The sequence below is a fragment of the Hermetia illucens genome, chromosome 1 (genome assembly GCF_905115235.1).
Source record: "Hermetia illucens chromosome 1, iHerIll2.2.curated.20191125, whole genome shotgun sequence".
Classification (NCBI taxonomy): domain Eukaryota; kingdom Metazoa; phylum Arthropoda; class Insecta; order Diptera; family Stratiomyidae; genus Hermetia; species Hermetia illucens.
In genome coordinates, this window is record NC_051849.1 from 40,564,503 (window position 1) to 40,584,138 (window position 19,636).

The window sequence follows — 19,636 nt, forward strand, 5'->3', positions numbered from 1 at the left end:
TAAGACTTTTGTATAAAAGGGTTTTGGTGGCAGTGAACAGCGCCCGGGATGAAAGGAGGTTTTTTAAGGCAGCTGAGGCCGTAGACATGAGGGTTGGATTTAAGTTTGTTGTTGAGGAAGATTCCCAGGTATTTAATATTTGATTTCGGCTTGAGTGTGTGGTTAGCAATGCGTAAATGCAGGTTTTTGCTTTCTGGCACTGTGCGCCAGTGGCACTTCCCACTGGCGTTTCTGAAGCAAATAACCTCAGACTTAAGAGAATTAACGGTAAGGGCCCACCGGTTGAAATAAGCGATGACCCTACTGGTTAGGATATTAAGAGAGAAGGAGCCTATTGAGGGCCTGAGACCAATCGCATGTAGGATGGATTGTATAGTCACACAATGAATCTGTTCAGGGGTAGTTTGCGCGCCTGCTGTTTTGCTTTTTTTAAAAAAACCTTATCTTTTCATGTTACCTGGATCGTCCTATATTTCATAACATGTCGCTCCTTCAACATCGCAGATCTCTGACTGATACACGTGTCCTGTACACGCTATGCCCCGCCTGATGGACATCTGTTTAACATTTGAGATTTACAATATTTCCGAGACTTCATATGGCATCACTACTAACTATGTAGCTCTTATAGTATACTAACTTCACTCCTCTATGCCGAGGATACAACTGTTTTCGCTTACTTGGAAATTGTCTGTATTGTGTACATTTGAATTAAAATTAAAATAAAATATAAAACAACAAAAGTAGTAAAGGAAGTTCTCTCTTCTTATATAGACTACTCTGAATTTCAGACTTCTCAAAGGTAAATACTTGATTATAATCCTCATATTTTTGATAAGATTTAATATGGTATCTAGAAGACATCCCACTAAGAAATATTGGATGGCAAAGTTTGTTCTGAGTTGTATCATTGTTATGCTTTGGTGTATGGACCGCATTCTAAGTTCCTTCGGAGTCGTCCTCCGTAATTGGGGCTAATATTTGAGAACGATTAATTGCTGGTTCGAATACATTCTCTACTTTGTGATCCAGACTTTGCCCTTAGAGTTTAATATGTTACTACCAGGTACGTCCAGAAAGTAAGTGTACTCAATTTGTGTACATTTAAAAAAATATGTGATTACATTTATATATATATATATATATATGTACGTTATTTTTCAACAGAGTCATCATCAATTCTGATTCAGATAGTGTGACGGGGTATACATTTTTTTATGCTTCCTCGAAAAACTTTCCCGCCAGCTCTTTCACCCAATTCTCCATTTCCTCCTTCACTTCTTCGCTCGTTGGAAACATTTTTTCTCTCATGTAGACCTTCAGGAAAGTGAACAGATGATAATCTGAAGGTTGAATCGGGGGAATGCAGGAATGGTTCCAAACATTCCATCCAAACAAGTCGAGAAGTTGCTTTCTGCCTTTGGTCGTATGGGCTTTGGAGGTAGACTCCCTTCATCAGCATATCCTCTTTTTATTTTGACGCGTTAATGATGCCCCCTGAACTAGATATTCCATCAAAATTATATCTTTATGGTCTAAAAATGGGCCATAACTGTTGCCACTGTTGAGATTGTGTTTTGGTTTCAGAAGATTTATGCATGTAATTTGATCGGCATTATTCCTAGTCAATTTTGTAAAAACATAGTAATATACCATTTTTAACTTTATTTGATTAAGTATTAGAGGGTATTTTGAACCCTGGATCCCGTATAGAGGCAGCTCCATGATTTTTTTCAGAGATTTCGGTTAAGTAGTTTCTGAGGATCCAAATGCTAACACAAAACCTTTAAAATGGTAGGCTCAAAGTTAGAGCATTCGATATCTTAAAGAGAACATATTCTTAAGCACTTGATTGGGATGTAATTCGACCCTAATATTGTTACATCTTTGATAGCACATGTCAGGTTATCGAGAAATCAATACCGTTTAGTGAGAAAAACTGTACTAGATCAGCGATACGACGTTTGTAAGAATGATGACGGTTCGCCTGTAAACCGCATCAGAAAAACTCTCTCTGCCAGAATATGAAAATATTACCAAAAATGCTTTATTGGAAATTCCATCTAATCTGGGCGCTTTATTATATTTGTTTCGCCAGCGAGCATCAGTGATTGACGGACTGATGAAAATTTAAATTTTTAAATAAAATCTATCAGACCGGCTGGACTGATGATAATTTGAGTGTAATGCAGTTGCCATTGTGTTGTTAATCGAAAGATAACTTCCGAATGGTTCAGATCTTTAAATACATGCAACAAAAGTGGTTTTTTGTCATCTTGTTTATACTAAACACATCAGTCCATCAGTCATTTCATAAGTCCATTTTTTATGGATTGGCTTATGGTAGACTGATGAGATATTGATCGTGTAAGGTCAGCTTATCGCTTCCCTCAGATTCCTCTTGGATACCACAGTTTATCTAATAAATGATCCAGGCTTGCGAATGAATTGGGGCTGCTTATAGGCCCTAAACATCTACCAGTATCCACCTGCGATTTAGTGCATAGGCTTCCCCAGTACATTCGCAAGTCCCAACCATTTAGTGTAGACACTACCTATGTTGGAGACTTTAGATGTGTTTCGATGCTCGGTCTTATTGCGTTCGGTTTCTAACCTACCATTGCTTTCGTTCGATTTGAGGCCATTATATTTAGTGCTGATGAAGGACATTACGTTTTCAAAAATATGCAAACATACAGTTCGAAAGTCAATAGCAGTTCTGGTTCTAAAAGGAAATTTGCACCACTTTTCAGCCGATAAGCAACGAGGGCAATTTCCTTGTCATCAATATGCACTCACCTGAAGTTAAGGAAATACAAGCATCGAACGACTCCCCTCAAAACTTTGTTTTTATTATTAAAAATCGGGATCAAAAATAATTTTCACACCACATTTAAATTGCGCTACCCTTTGCGCAAATGTCTGATAGTCGAAGAATCTCATAAACGTCGAGAACCGGTGTAGTGTCAGAACTGTTAGGAATTCGGTCATACAAATCGTGTAAACCAGAAGGCCGCCTATTTTAAAGTGAGGGGCTTTCGCATAATAATTTACCACCGGTTATAGAAAATTGATAAACAAGAAAAAGCTTAATTTAAAAAAAAAAAAAAATGAAAAATTGACCCTTTTTTTCAGTCGTTTTTCTGCGCGCCAAATTTTTTCCTATTTTTGTTTATCTAATTGTGATTCATTGTCATGCAGAGCATGTTAACAAATAAAATCCACCGAGATTAAATTGAAATTGGTTGAAAAGATCCTGAGATTAACTAGCAACCAGTTGAAAAAACCTCATTTCCTCAAAAATATATTTAAAGTTTTTGATGTTTTATTTGCTGAATATGTTTGGAATTGAGTTTTATCACTTCCAGTTGGATAATTTGCTATCCCTGGGCGATATAAAAGCCAGCCTTCTCCTATATAAGCTATTATTATAGAAGAAATTCGTATTATTATTATTATTATGGAGTTGAAAAGGATAAAAACGAAAAATAGATTTTTTTAAATTTGCAATGTAGACTAGTACCTTAAATGAAGTTAATAATCCGAGGCGAATGCAAAATAATAAGTGAAATATATTCTGGGCGGATCAGACCATTCTCCAGTGTTAATTCCTGACAAATACGCAATTAAAGGAGCAGGTGGAGGGAACCACTGTTTGAGAAAAGGCGACTTTGATCACCTGTTTCGTTTTACCGCCTCGAAAACTGCAGCACTAAGGGAAGATCGACATCAAGAAAGAGAAAAGTAACATAGGCCGGCATCATTCTAAATTATATCCGAAATCGTCAACTGATCATTCACTTTGGAAGGCAACAGATAACTTCAAAAGGTCAAAAAGGAATCGAGGACAAAATGATAAAAAAAGATAATTGCCATTATTAATAATTTCAAAGGCGTTTTTCGACTCAATCTGCTGGAAAATGATTCTCAACTTCCAAAGGTCAATCTATCTAGATTACAAAATTACGATTCGAAAAAGTTTCAGGATTCGATCTAGCTATTGGTAAAATAATAAAGGAGTTACTATAATTATTCAGCTTTTATTCACTTACGGTGCACAATCAACACACATTTGCTTGCAGTGTTGCCCGAAACTCTAAAAGTTGTTCCAAAAACTGTGCACCAAGGACCTGCCGACAAACGCACAGAACTTTCACAGTACCGATCAATAAATCTGTTAGTGATTTTATCGAAGTTATTTGAGAAGTCGCAGTCGTTAGAATGATACATCATTTTGAGAAGCCTTCCAGCATACTGCTCTATTAATATGGTTTCGGTCCGAATTACAATACAATTTAACAACTTCATCATTTAGTAAAACTCCCAGGCAAAAACAGTCAATTGCTACTTCATTTCCGCCTTGGAAGCGGCGTTACCAAAATATATGTTGATCACTCTCTTATTAACATTGGAACGGGGACGAAAAGAATACTACCAACTTGCTTGCATAGAAAACTATCTACAAAGTTTGATAAACAATACATCGATGACATTAAAAGAAATCCTTTATTCTCTAAAAGACAGAGAATGAAATTCTTTGAAAATTTTTTGCAAATGGGGTTGTAACGGGTCCCGGTAAGCCAAATAAAAACAAAATTTTGACGATACCGTCTCCACTGATGCAAATATATATATATATTCTTAACCTTCTTTGTATCACCTAGAATACTTTGTGGCAAAAGCGGCAAGAAAATATTTTTGCAAATCCGACACTTTCATTACCTTGATATTGCAGAACAATATGATTTAAATTTTTCAGAAAACCTACTGGCGTGGCAAATGAAAAAATTAATTAAGTTGAAATCTCCCAAGCAGCAGGAGCCAATTTATTTTTGAACATATCTTGAGGACGTTGATCGATGGCAAGGTGTGCCACTGTGGTACCGATACGGAATCAACAAGTCACTGTTATATATGCGGATCAACACATAAAGGCTTCCAAACAAATGACCAAAAAATTAAATATAAGTTAGGCTATTGAATTTGGACTACCTTTACCTTCACGCCAGGATTCGATTTTTGAAAGCTTTTTGAGTCTGACGTATAAGCTACCATTGACAATGTACATAGAAAAAAGGACTGATAAAGAAAAAAAAATAGAAGTGCTTACAAAAAAACAGTCAGCCGACATAACAATACAAATTTTAATTTTGTCAGAAAGCTTCAAGATTATACGCTATCTCAAGTGGTAATAAAAAAGACCACCAAAACTTCAATGAATATGCTATAGTGACTGGGAATTATATGTCGATCAATTTGTATGGTTTGCACCCAATGACTTCTACCATGCAGGGTTGAAAATTGACATGTTCCCATCGAGTCTGATGTCCCAAATCAAAAACCAGGCTAGAATCCTCCGAGGACCGCAATATAAAACACGAATACACAAGGTCCAGATTGTGAGAAGAGCTATATATATAGTGCAAACTTAAAGATTGGTTTCGGTACATTGGAGAGAGCCTGTGAGAGAAGCAACGATGGCTAGGAAGAAGAAAAGGAAGAGGGCAAAGTTAAAATCTATGATAGCATGGCACATCATAGAGAGCATGTCAGAATACGCTTCGCTCCCATAGTAAACACTTTCATTCGAAAACGGGAGTTTGTTTGTTTGGACGAATTCATAACAACTCGCCAGAACTCGGATCCATAATATCCGTAACCTGTGTCACATAACAATTCAAATATCACTATAAAATGTAATATTTGAATGGGTATGTACTGAAGAAAGGTACAACTGGTGACCGAAATACGTATATATGAAAATAAAAAATATATCTTTTTAAGGTTTTGTGTAAACACAAATCTTATTAAAATCGGTTTACTGTCTGTCGTTCTGTCAGTCCGTCACACGCATTTTTCTCGGAGACGGTTACAGCGATTGACACCAAATTTGGAAGGAAAGTGGGAACTTTGAACGCTCACACATACAGTGAGTTACATCCTTTTACGTCGAATCTAAGGGGGTCCCCATACATGCAAAAGGGGGGTATACATTTTTTTCATGTTCAAATAAAGTTAACAATAGTACATTACTATAATTTTTAGTAATTGGCAGGAAAACCCCCCTTAAGTTCCTCCTAGAATCACGAAATTTTGCAGTAATGTACGCTAGAGCCTAGAGCAAATCGTACTCTAACTAACAGAGTTATAATAGGTCAAAGCTGTCGCTTCTGTGCAAATCCAAGACTTTGAATGTCAATATCACTCGAAAGTGGATATTCGCACATAATATATGCATATATTACGTGCTACATACTAATGGGACAAATGCACACTCAAATCTCTTTATAAAAGAAATACACAAAACCCTTCATACCTCAAGCGTTTAGCTTCCGGTTTCTCGACTTGTTTCTTTTTAGCTGGAAAGGCATGCACATTTTACAAAGGATATAATAGTTTCCATTAATATACATGATCTAAGTCAAAATACACTATAAGACAATTTTGACCGTGTAAATCGTAAGAATCATTTTTCAATCTTCAACAGCAGTCGTTATTTGCAAAGTCAGACTTCTTTTTTTCACAGAATGCATTTGTCAAGAATTCAAAATCTTTCTCAAACTAAAAGTTAGCCACAAAACTTTGGCATTTCCAACACTTCCTTCTTTGGTGCATTTTTGTGTATTTTACTGTAGACTGCTGGAGGTCTGAATTAATCGGGCTCTCTACTCAAAAATTTCAATTAGAGCACGTGATCGACAGGCCATAAAAGCTGAATGTCGCTCTTTATTCAAGCAATTTTAAAGATGGAAAAAACACTTCACATAATGCCGTATTATTACTAATAAAAATACGTGCAACTGCTGAAATTTCTGGAGATTTTTTGCAAAATTTTAAAAAACCCTTTCCGAGAAAAAGAGGAGATCGCAAAAAGGACAATAGTTTCGTATAAAATAATTAAGCGCATAGCAACATCTGGTGAACTGCACCAGGTTGGTTTTCTTAACGGGAAGTCTTCATTATATGCCAACAATTGTGGTTATAAAACAATTTCAGCTAAAATACAAATCAAGGAATAACTAACTGAGGAGTAGCACATTCGTACCTTGTGTTCAACAGTCATTTTCTACTACTTTAATAGGCAAATATCTCTCAAAAACAATCTTTCACTAGCACTTTCGATCGAATTACGAAAAATCCACTTTTAACAACAATGTCTGTGCCACCTCATGGAGGGTTGAACTACTTATGCAGCTCCAATCCAGGTACCATAAAATATCATTCGCAATTTATCAGGAGAGTATATTCAAAACACTTGCAACTGGAAAATATTTAACTCGGTTATGGTCTCTTATCGTCCAACATAGTTTCTGCATATTGTTCTCATGGCATTGACAAATTTTTCGATAAGGAATTTATCGCCAACCATAATCAACAAAGATCGTACAAAAAATTGTAATAATCTTAAATAAAACAAGCAATTATCGTTATTCAATACTCCATCATTACGTAGTTAATATGGAGTAGTGACGATCAAGTAAACGAAGCACAGTTGCTGTTTAGTGTGGAAAAGTTGAGTACATAAGATCGGGAGATTAAAAGATTTGAATGGAACAATGTGCACATGTATTTACGATTTTATATCAAAATTTTCCGATCCCCCGCACGTTTCTTTTCAAAACAATAAATATAGGTAATCGCTGCTAGCTGTCTCTGTGTAGTTCATTTTTTTTAGTACTAGGTACCTTATCGAGTCTTTGGGGAAAAACATGCAAGAAAGACGCAATGTTGCTCTTAAATAAATACTTTTCCATAACGAAACCGAGGTAATGCACAGTGTTTCTTAATAATCGAGGGATCGAGGAATCCGTGCTTATCCTTGGTGTATTCTGAATAAGTCGGAAATGGTCCTAGTGAGTGTTGAATAAAAATCAGCTTTTTGGGGTTTATGTCCGTTACCCCTGTTTTAGATTGCCCCATTTGGCCTTAAATATCTAGTTATCAATAAGTATCCAAACTTCAATAGTTTACGTAAAGTGTATGCAAGTGCCACTTCTTAATGTACCTGATATTCTTTCTATTGTTGAGGAACTCGGCAGCTTGTTGGAAAGCATAACGACTTCTGTAGTGTCCGCTTGATTATAGCTCCAGTACCCACGATTCTAAATGACCTAAAGAGACGAGGCCCTCGAAGTCTAGCCTCGAACCACGTCTACTTAAATTAAAGAATCAACGCCCCAGAGTAAGGAACACCATTGTCTGATATATCGATACTAGCAATGAGCATGAAATTATATGATCGAAACTGGCTTACTTAATTCATGTGAGAGCTTTGATAACCATTGGTATCAATATATGCAAGGCGCTTAGTAATATGAACTTCAACTCAGCAAGTCAAGATGTCAATCCGAACATCTTTCCTTAAAAGCTGCCTGGCATTAATGACCACAGTGCTATAAACCTAGGTGCTCGACTCGCTGGAGATATCTACAACGCCGGGAAGGACACGAAATTTCAACAACACCAACTAATGACTGATCAACACTTTCGCAAATCTGAGTATCAAAAACGAATAGGCACGATCGACACCGTAAATTTCTCAGTTCATCAATATACTGATTATTCATGCCGAGATGTATCCTTAAGTGAAATTGACAACCTTGACACTTCAATCTGTGAAATGATTTTCATCTTGAACACTTACCACCTTCAAAAATGCCGGTCCAACACTGAGTTCAATCTAAGTCGATGTGTATATAGGGAACCCAAAAAACAACAAAAATAAAAAGTGACAATATCTTACTGACTTCTACAGCGTGCTGTAGTCCTGTAGTGTACCATTTAAGTCTAACACGCTAACACGCTTCAAAACCCTGATCCTATTGGATTGTCGCGCCAACAATTATTATTATTATCGCAACCCTCCGGATGCCTACTAAAAACTTATATTTGTCACGGGGTAGAGTTCTTTCAAGAATCTTCCTTGAGGTTTCTTGACATTTTTTCATAGGCTTGTTCTTTCATTTGAACAAATTTGACAAGCAGAAGAAAGCAGTTAATAAAACTTACAAGACACGTAAGTCTGACGAGAAGGCGGTGGAAGGGAAGAGGAGGAAGGAAGGTGGAAAGAGGGAATTCCCCCGGGTTTGGAATTTTCTCGGAGGCCCGGAATATAAATTCCAATGGAAAAGGGATAACAGGGAGACCCGTACAATTTTTAACTCTCTTCCAGTTTTTTTTGCATAGTTTTCACTGTGGCCCTGGATTTTCTCTCCAATGCTCTGGAGGCACGTAAGTATTGCGTCTCTCGCGGTTCCAGAGAATGGTTTTTGGACATGTTTACAATACTGCCATGTAGCCTCTCCTCTTCAAAATGAGACCAATTTCGGGTTAGTATGTTGAAACATCTTAACCCGGGACCAACTCTTACGAAAAAATGTCCTTCCTGGCAAGTGGGGATTCCAGAATTGTTGTGAAGAGGAAATCTTCAGTTGAGATTTTTAATGAGGTTGAAAATAGAAGACAGTCTCAAACCCCGCCAAAAAAAATTTAAAACCTCAACCTCAGCTAGAAAAACTATGGTACCCGCGTTTTGGACCACAAAAGCATAATTTCGATTGAATATCTGGCTCAGGCGGAGACCCTCGACGCGACAAAATACTGCAAGACCCTAAAAAAATTAAAAAGGGCTATAAAGAGTTGAAGGAGGGATATGCTGGTAAAGGCAGTCTGCTTGCCACTCGACTATTCCAGAACTCGTACCATAAATGCCACGAAACAATTCCTGGACTTGTTTGGATAGGATATTTTGAACCACACATAACTTACATGTGTAGGAATATACCCATGTATTTTTTTTAAATACGGTCTACACAAATAGAGTGTACTTACATACTGGACGTACCTGGTAAATAACTTTCAATTTCAGGCCACTTTCCAAAGCACAGATTATTCTTAACACACCTACCTAGCCCCACCCTATCCTTCATGTTCTCTGGCCACTTTACCCCGCTCTTTCGTTCAGCGTGACATTGAACATTTTTCAAATTTTCCTTCAAGTGACGTTAAGGCACAAAAAACAACATCATCATCGTTAATTTGTTTAAAAACTAAATGCTAAAACCTAGATTTAGTTAAACGTTATCTTTTCTCTTGTTTTTTCTTCAATTATGATGTCCGATATTTAAGAATATAAAATGTTGATTTTTAGACCATGCACCAGCGGAAACTTCCATACAACAGAAAAAAGGCAATGAGTCTTTGAATGTAATCTACGAAGAATCTCACAGTGATTATATTATCGTTGTTGAAGATTAAGTCGCCAAGGTGACGTCTGACAATACCTGACAAATGATGGAAACACGGCTTTGATGAATGCAATGAATGCGATAAAAAGACAGGTTTGAATTTTTAAGTACGACATATCGGATCGATTAACAAATTGCAATCGCAATTGAATTTCTTCGTTGATTTTGAGAAGACTTTCGACAGCGTTAAAAGGGGATATATCAAGTATTTTAGTAAAAAAAAGATTCCAGAGAAACTAATAGACAATATTTGCAACGGTCTATTCATAAAAATAAACAGGTTTATTGGTTAAAGTTTCCTGCTACGAAAACAAATACAGTATTTCAGGAACCAATTATGGCCTTCTTCAGTGTGCTTTCTTTTAGTGTATTCAAATATTTACAATCACAAAATACCCCAATCCTTAATAGATCAAACGCAGATCAAAGCAGTATTATGGACCAGATCTTCGCTCTATCTGCTTTCAAAAGTGTTCCTAGAGACACCTTGGCTATCACGACGTCTACAATGTTGATAAAAAAGTCCGAAAGGCCGATTAATACGCATGGAGTATGCGAAAAATTACAACTACAGTAAATCAATCACTGTCTTTAATTTCAATAGAGCACTTACTTAGGGAGAAAATTCCTGCCCGGGGAGATAACTATGCCTCCCCTGCATTGCTCAATCAGTCTAATTAATAATTAATAATTTCCAGTCCGGCCCTCCCCCAGGGAACTGTCAACCCAGGGGAATCACCCTTTCTCCTCTCCTTCAAGATGGGCTTTTTAAGGTTTTGTGTAAACACAAAACCTTATTAAAATCGGTTTACTGTCTGCCTGTCTGTCCGTCTGTCTGTCTGTCTGTCTGTCTGTCCGTCACACGCATTTTTCTCGGAGACGGTTATAGCGATTGACACCAAATTTGGCAGAAAGGTGGGAACTGTGAACGCTCATGCATATAGTGAGTTACATCCTTTTACGTCGAATTTAAGGGGGGGTCCCCATACATGCAAAAGGGGGCTGTAAATTTTTTTTTCATCAAATATAGTCATGTGGGGTATCAAATTAAAGGTCTCGGTTAGTACTTTTCGAAGCCGGTCTTAGTTATGACTTTTGTTGAAAAGGTGGGGAGTGCGGGGGGTTGAAAGTGGTCATTTCTCTAACGAACCCATTCTCACTGAACTGAAAAATCTGAAAAAAATCAGGGGGCTGCCACTATATGGTGCCTAGGCTCCGAAATACCCTCCATACCGATACAAATAAAGTTAATAATACTATATTATCTACTATAATTTTTAGTAATTGACAGGAAAACCCCCCTTAAGTTCACCCTACAATCACAAAATTTGCAACAATGTAGGCTTCAGTATGAAGCATGATCCTGCCAAATTTGGCAAAAATCGCATTATTACTAACAAAGTTATACTAGGTCAAAACTGTCGCTCCTCTGCAAATTCAAGACTATGAATGTCAATATCACTTGAAAGTGGCTATTTTCACATAATATATGCATATTTTACGTGCTACATGCTAATGGGACAAATGCACACTCAAATCTCTTTATAAAAGAAATACACAAAACCTTTCATACCTGAAGCGTCTAGCTTCCGGTTTCCCGACTTGTTTCTTACTAAGCTAAGACAATCACTCCCTCTCAGCTGAAGGAGAATTATTAACTAGCGACTATAATTGGTGTACGAAATGTGTGCACCCCTCTCAATTATAGTGTTGCAGATAATAATACAATATATTCGCTTTCTGCACTTCTGATGGCAATTGCATCATCATCAACGGCGCAACAACCGGTATCCGATCTAGACATGCCTTAGTAAGGACTCCAGACACCCCGGTTTTGCGCCGAGGTCCACCAATTCGATATTCTTAGAAGCTTTCTGTCGTCCTGACCTACTCCATCGCTTCATCTCAGGCAGGGTCTGCCTCGTCTTCTTTTTCTAACATAGATATTGCCCTTATAGACTTTCCGGGCTGGCTGGATTAGGTTTTAGGATTTTATCCAGAACCAGACAGTCGTGGTATCGGTCATAGAATTTTTCGTTATGTAGGCTACGAAATCGTTCATCCTTATGTAGGGAGTAAAAAATTCTTCTCTCGAACGCGGCCAAGAGTTTGGAATTTTTTTTTGCTAAGTACCCAGGTCTCCGAGGAATACATAAGGACTGGCAAGATCATTGTTTTGTACATTAAGAGCTTTGGCCCTATGGTGAGACGTTTTGAGCGGAACAGTTTTTGTAAGGTAGGCTCTGTTGGTGCCAACAACCATGCGCGGATTTCATGGTCATAGCTGTTATTAGTTGTGATTTTCAACGGTCTCAAAGTTGCAGTCTCCTATCTTTATTGTTTTCATTTGACCAGTGCGATTCGATGTTGTTCGCACTCTGGTTTTCGCCGCTGGCGTTGCCAATAATTCCCGCGAAACCAATTGGGCATCCTAAGGTCAGATGCGGATAGCGTCCGGATAGCTGAGTAGTTAGAGCGCAAGGCTGTCGTACGGAAGGTCGCGGTTCAAATCTCACTGGTGGCAGTGGAATTTGTATCGTGATTTGACGTCGGATACCAGTCGACTCAGCTGTGAATGAGTACCTGAGTCAAATCAGGGTAATAATCTCGGGCGAGCGCAATGCTGACCACATTGCCTCCTAGTGTACCGGTCCGGTCTTGAATGAAGTGCTCTAACACACTTCAAGGCCCTGATCCAACATGGATTGTTGCGCCAACGATTATTATTATTATTATTAAGGTCAGATGGGATAAAGTGGAAGAGATACTTCTCTCATACAAGTATATTTTGTGGTAAACCCTACTACGGTGAACGTAAATCTGGTTTCAGAACAAATAAATGATTGCTGCATATCAATGATATACACCAGTATTACAGTAAAGGAAAGGAAGCTTTTCCATGAATAATTAAACATAGTGCGAAAGAAGTTTCCTTCCGGAGATATTGTAAACATAATAAAAGGTAAGAATGGGAGCCTAACACATCGTTCAATAAGTCCCGGGACTAGCGTAGAAATGGCGCTAATAATGCCATTTATATACCAAGGTTCAGAAGTACCAACCTTCAGATAAGGTGTGTCAAAATTTGATATAATTCGAAACATAACCAAGAAAGCTATAGTGGTTAAACTGACGCTATCTTTGCAATCGTGAAAAAAAGGAACAAAACAAGTTTCGTGTGTTGATAAAACATTGTTTTCTAATGGGGAAAAAACACTGTTCAAGCTCAGTAATGGCTTGAAAAACGTTATCTGGACTCTACTCCGTCGAAAACAACCATTTGTCGGTGGTTTTCGACGTGAAACGCGGTCGTGCTGATACAAATGATGCGGAACGTTCGGGTCGGCCAAATGAGGGAGTAACTCCCGAAAACACCAAGCAAGTATTGAAAATCGTGATGGGTGACCGCAAAATGAAAGTGCGCGAGATAGCTAAAATGGTGAACATATCAACTGGTAGTGCATTTACTATTTTGCACCAAAAATTGGCTATGAAAAAGGTTTTTTCCAAATGGCTGCCGCGTTTGCTCACAATGGAACAAAAGCAACAACGTATCAATGATTCGGAGAGCTGTTTGGCACTGTTTACTCGAAATAAACAGGATTTTTTGCGTCGATATGTGACAGTGGACGAAACATGGATTCACATTTCACTCCGAAGTCAAGTCGGCAGTCAGCTGAATGGCGTACGACCGGTAAAAGCCGCCCGAAGCGTCCAAAAACACAACAGCCGGCCGGCAAAGTGATGGCGTCCCTATTCTGGGATTCCAATGGTATAATTTTCATTGGCTACCTAGAAAAAGGAAAAACCATCAATAGCGACTACTACATGGTGTTATTGGATCGTTTGAAGGCCGAAATAGCGAAAAACGCCCACACATGATGAAGAAGAAAGTCATCTTTCATCAAGACAACGCACCGTGCCACAAGTCAATCAAAACGATGACCAAATTCAACGAATTAGGCTTCCAACTGCTTCCTTATCCTCCGTACTCGCCGGATCTGGCCCCCAGCGACTGCTGGCTCTTTTCGGATCTCAAAAAGATGCTCCAGGGAAAAAGATTTGGCTCAAATGAGGAGGTGATCATTGCTACTGAGGCTCATTTTGAGTCAAAAAGACAAATCGTTCTACAAACATGGCATTGAAAAGTTAGAGAAGCGTTGGAATGATTGTATAACCCTTGAAGGAGATTATGTTGATGAATAATAAAGAATTTTGCCGATAAAATGTTGTTTTCATAGTTAGTCCCGGGACTTATTGAACGATGTGTTACCTAATTCTGAAAAAAAAAAATCGTGCATCTGGTGAAGATAATGAATTACTGTTCAGAGCCGAAAACTTGTCGGAAATAAAAACTATTTTCATTCCAGCTTCGTCAGAAGAGTCATGAGACAATGTGGATTGGAAAAACCTAGTTCCACAGACCTAGACCTCAACAGTGATTCCGGATGTATCAAAGTGGATGTTTTTATTTCAAAATATAAAAAAAATTCGTTTAGAAATCCATTCAATGAAGGCTTACACAAAATGTTCCCTATTTTTCAGGCTTACAGCAGTGTGGTAAACTAAGGACTTATTCCAATTTAATTCTTTTTACGACACTGCACCAAATGCTCACCTATGTAATCAGCATTTGCATTTACTTCTTAATGACAATTACACCCCTCATGTTACTCTTGAAGTTAATAAAATTTAAAATAGTGGAATCATCGTGTTGGAATACCTAAAAGCAGTCATAAGTTGCAGAAAGTGACCCGTATGGCCCTTAATAAACAATTTACAGTCAAGCTTGTGACGATTCTCTTATGTTCAACCCAGCCTATTGCATTAACATAGCAGATATAATTTGGTAACGCTTACCTTAAGGATGATACTGTTCAAGTAGTTTCAAAAGCATTCAGAGCAACCGGAGTTAATCTGTTTGACAATAAGATTCTCAGCTGCAAAGATTTTCAGCCAACATTAACTGCTGAAGCCTAAATTGAAACGTTTATTTTGTAATATCACTTTTAACAAATGATCCTTTTGGAAACCAACGCCCTCAGCCTCAGCTCATGTTCTCGCCCCATAAATTCTTTTTGCTTCCAATATATGTGGGAATGCTTCTTGGAAACCTCTTTTGCATTGAGACGGTAGTCATTTTGCTGGCCCAAGAAGCTATCTTAGAACATGTAGAGGCCTTTATTGGGCTATCCGGCCCAGAACGAGGATATTTAAAAAAAAAAAGAAAACATCTTTTACATTCCCCTTAGATTAGAAGCACAAAGTGCACTTACCGTTTTACTGCTAATTTTGACTGACCATGCTTCAGAAATTTAACTTTTTTTTTACCAGTTTCAAATTTACACTTTTTGATTTATTTATTTATTAATTCCATGAAATTTTTTAGAAACTGATTGCGTATTATTGGAAAATTTTGATAACATTTCGACGTTTGTCAAATATTGCGTACAATCAATGGAATTATGCAGGAATGCTCCTCAATTTTTTATACGATACTAGCTTAAAGTTAAGAATACAAACATTTGTAAAAAGGGTGTAACTCTTTAGAAATTCTATAAATTTATTTTTTTTCATTATAAGAAAGTTAACCGGCTGTTAAGCAGATTAGGCTCTGAAATCGGTCCCGGGAGATCGCTTCAGAAACCCGGCATCTTAAATCGATTTCTTGGACCCGATACAATAGTTTTATAAGGAATACAGGAAATCTTGAAGCATCTTGACGTTGTTTGGAGTAATTGAATTCTTCTGCGGACTTGGGGATGGAGAGAAATTAAATGGCTGGTGCCAGCTCGAAGCATTAAGTAGGCAAGGAATCGAGGTGATTGGGGCATTGTTTGGAGACTGCCTCAATGTTATGGGTGTGGACCACCTAAAGTCCTCAAACTACAATGTGGATGTTACAAGGAACCAAAGAACTGGGCTGCATAACCTTCCAAGAAGCCAATGGAATGCAACCCGTCGAGATCTTGTGATTAAGGAAGGTAGTTAAGCCATTCAAAACCACTCTTAGCTTTTCACAAAAGCAATCATTGAGTTTTGTTATTGTGGTGGAAATATTTTTTTTTATAAATGTGATGATAGTCTGCTCCTGCAATGATTTTTCGCTTTTAAAGATACTCGGTTAAAGGGGGAAAACCACTCGGGAAATTGATTTCTTTTTCTTTTAAATAATATGAGCGAGTTTAAGATTTTGAAAATCACCTAGCAAAGTTTCATGTGCGAAAAAAACTGTAAGAGCTCGTATTGCGCGGTTCCTTTTATTACTCCATACAAGTGCAATGTGAACTGGAGCATCTGCGCTGTTGGTGGTACTAAATGATTCTTAGCTTCTATTTTGTAATAAGTGGCGCATTTATATAGTTGCTACTATTGTTTTGACTGATTCAATTGCGCAATAAGTGGAAATAAAGTATATATCCGGATATACTCAAAATAATGATGAATTCTTCGAAGTTATAAAGCCAGATAAGGATACAGACATCGCCATCGGTATTTCTAATGATGGATTTGCATCCAAAATAAAAATATTGATAGCTATTGGCATGAAAACCAGCCCAAACACATAACATGTGTTGCGAAGTGGAATCGAAACACATAACCAAGGCGAGAATCGATGCAAAACTGCTAAGGGAGGAAAGGCAGAAGAAGGATGATAATCTATAAGGTCAATTGTATAGTGTAGGAATTGCAGATTAAATACAAAACGAATTTATTCATATTTTTTCAATACTTTGCACTTAAAACGCATTTTTTTAAAAACAAATTTCGAGTTGGCCGTACAGATATTTATCGCAAATAATTTTTACTCGATTGACTTGAAATATGTGCTTTATAATCATAACAACTTGGTCCTTGGCACTACGTAGAATTTTTGCTTGACATAGTATGCTGATCCCAAGCCCAGGTAAAGGAGAAGTGTTTGAGGCAACGTACTTTGTGCTATCTTCAGTAAAAGAAGAAAGACATAAATAAAGTATAATTGTTATTCCACTCTGCTAAATCCTACCTGATCTCTTTTGATGACAATGTCATTAGAAACAGAAGATTGAATGATTCAATTTTTATTTATAATTTTCGGCCGATTTTTTGGCGTTTTCCCATTTTTTATTAAAAAACACACGATTTAAAAACAAAATCTTATCCAATGTCGAAGCTGTTATGATACCTTGTCGATTCCTTTTGTTTTAGTATTGTATATTTGAGATTATTAGTTATGGGTCCGGTCACAACACGAGCTATGACAAAAAAAGACGCCTCTGCAAAAATGGTGCGAAGCGGCCACTTTGTTTTGAACGACTCTGGAAAATTTACGAGCACTCCCCACTACTTCTTTAATGAACGACTTTATACTCGCAGAGGCTGCCAGAACCTTTAAGCAATTGTCCATTTTGATTTGGTCTTCTGGCATTATCAATGGACAAATTGTAATGTAGAAGTTAACCGAAGCCTCCCCCTTATGAATAAAATTGCAAAAAATTAAAGAATGGAAAGATGATAATCAGGAATCAGAAAAGAATGCCACATGACACATGAACGAGTAAAACGAACAAGTTGGGCTTACGAAACAATAGGGAGTTAATTAGCATTAATCCCGATTTTCCCCAAATAGCTATTAGTGAAAGATTTTGCAGCTAAGAAATTCGTTAGATAAAACTTTAGCTTATTTTTTCGACTTTCTGCTTTCTTTCCTGGGTATTACTTAACTTAACTTTACTTATTTATTTTATATTATTTTTTTGGTGAAATGTACATTACTTTTTTTAATATATTTAGCTCTTTTAATGAGAGGTAAAAAATATTTCATCCGCTATCCCTCCTAGCTCTTCATGATACTTGTCTTTTAAATGGATACCTCCATTTATGTACATATATATTATGGTCGGGAGGTGCTCAGTTAAGGTAGAAATCCGTAGGCCGCATTTCATTGACACAACGATCCTTCCATCCATCTTTCCTTTAAGGGGGTGTCTGGTTTTTTAACAAACTTTTTTTTTTTTCACAGAAAAGTTTATAATATATCATTATATCCTTTTCACACAAGAAAGTATACATGTCGAATTATAAAAAAATGTGTTTTTTTGGTCTAATATGGCGATGGTATAACTGCCTCAAAAAATGACTTTTTTTGGAGAATAAGGTGGCCGCTTAGCTCGTAACAGAATCAAGAATTTGGGTAAAAAAAATGACAAAATTGCGGCATTTCGAAATTTCTGATTCTTTTTTTGAATTCATAATTCTGGTACGGGCGATAACTATACATTTGGACAACATCCTTTGAAATTTGAGTTTCGAGAAAAACGCGTTCATATAAATGTTTGGAAGCATCACACACGCATATTTTGTATATTAGTTCTATATGTATTTACTATAAGATGAAAAACAGACGCCAGATGGCTCCCTTAAAGAGGCATCTCCAAATATTGTCGCGGGGAAATAGCGAAGTACGATGCGCCATTCGAGGTACAACGCACGGACAGTCGAGCACTTATTTCTGTTTTTTTTTGTTTTTCAACTTTAATTCTCCACTCATCCTTTAGTTTTTTACTGATTTCGCCTGCTATTTTTTATTTCAGATCCTATTGTGATCTCACCAGATCCTTTGGGATAGTTCGACAGTCCTGATGACCATGTATGTAGTCAATCCGGATGGTCACACTAGTCATCCCAAATATCTACGTTCATTGTAGGCCGAACTTAGAGCAGTTTCACCAAAAATGCATTAGGCATAATTACGCTGCGGGTATTTCACTATCGAGAAAAAATAATTGGGTTTATGTAGTAAAATGCAAGTATGCCATGAAATTCATGAACACGGACCGATCTGAAGTATCAACCCTCTTCAACCGACATGATACGGAAAATCTTTCTGCACCTAAGAGAGGGGAAACAACCTCTCAAATCCCGTCTTTCAAAATGAACACTTTTATGGGTCATACTCCCGCTACATGTGTTTTGAACCCTCCTTCTCCTTTGTGTACTCTAATCAGGCACTTATCTCACCAAACTAATTGCTTTTGTCCCGGGATAACATACACCGTCAGGAATGCGAAACTTGACGTTTTTAAGTCAGAAATTGAAGGCATTTGCTCTAGTGAAATTCCCAGAAATAGCTACCATAATACTGAAAGAGAAATCTTCCCCTATGTTTTTGGTCTAATAAAACTGTAAATAAAATTAATGTTCGAACATAATCACGAATTCGACAGAAAGATAATATCCCCAATAATCCTAACATTAAATAAAATACAAGGGCTGACGTATAGTGCACAGTACATCTAATAAGTAGTACCCACCCCCTCAATGGGCCGGACTTGCGAATGTATTGGGGAAGCTTAACCGTACACATCATAGGCACTAAATCACATGCAGATGTCGCTAGATGTTAG

The 19,636-nt window shown here is 37.4% G+C and overlaps 1 protein-coding gene across 3 annotated transcripts in view; it reads right to left on the bottom strand.

Moving 5' to 3' along the window:
- Positions 1 to 19,636, bottom strand: part of LOC119651919 (solute carrier family 2, facilitated glucose transporter member 3-like) — a 37,875-nt gene that overhangs the window by 17,937 nt on the left and 302 nt on the right. The window contains exon 1 of one of the 3 annotated variants that reach the window (XM_038055787.1): positions 15,524 to 15,628. The exons of 1 other annotated variant lie outside the window; for it this stretch is intronic. Coding sequence is in view for 1 of the 2 variants with exons in the window: in XM_038055768.1 (XP_037911696.1) it covers positions 7,046 to 7,063 (18 nt within the window). In the remaining variant the exon portion in view is untranslated. Of the gene's footprint in view, positions 1 to 7,045; positions 7,246 to 15,523; positions 15,629 to 19,636 lie in introns of those variants that run through there. One more of the 3 variants, XM_038055768.1, reaches the window with a different exon arrangement.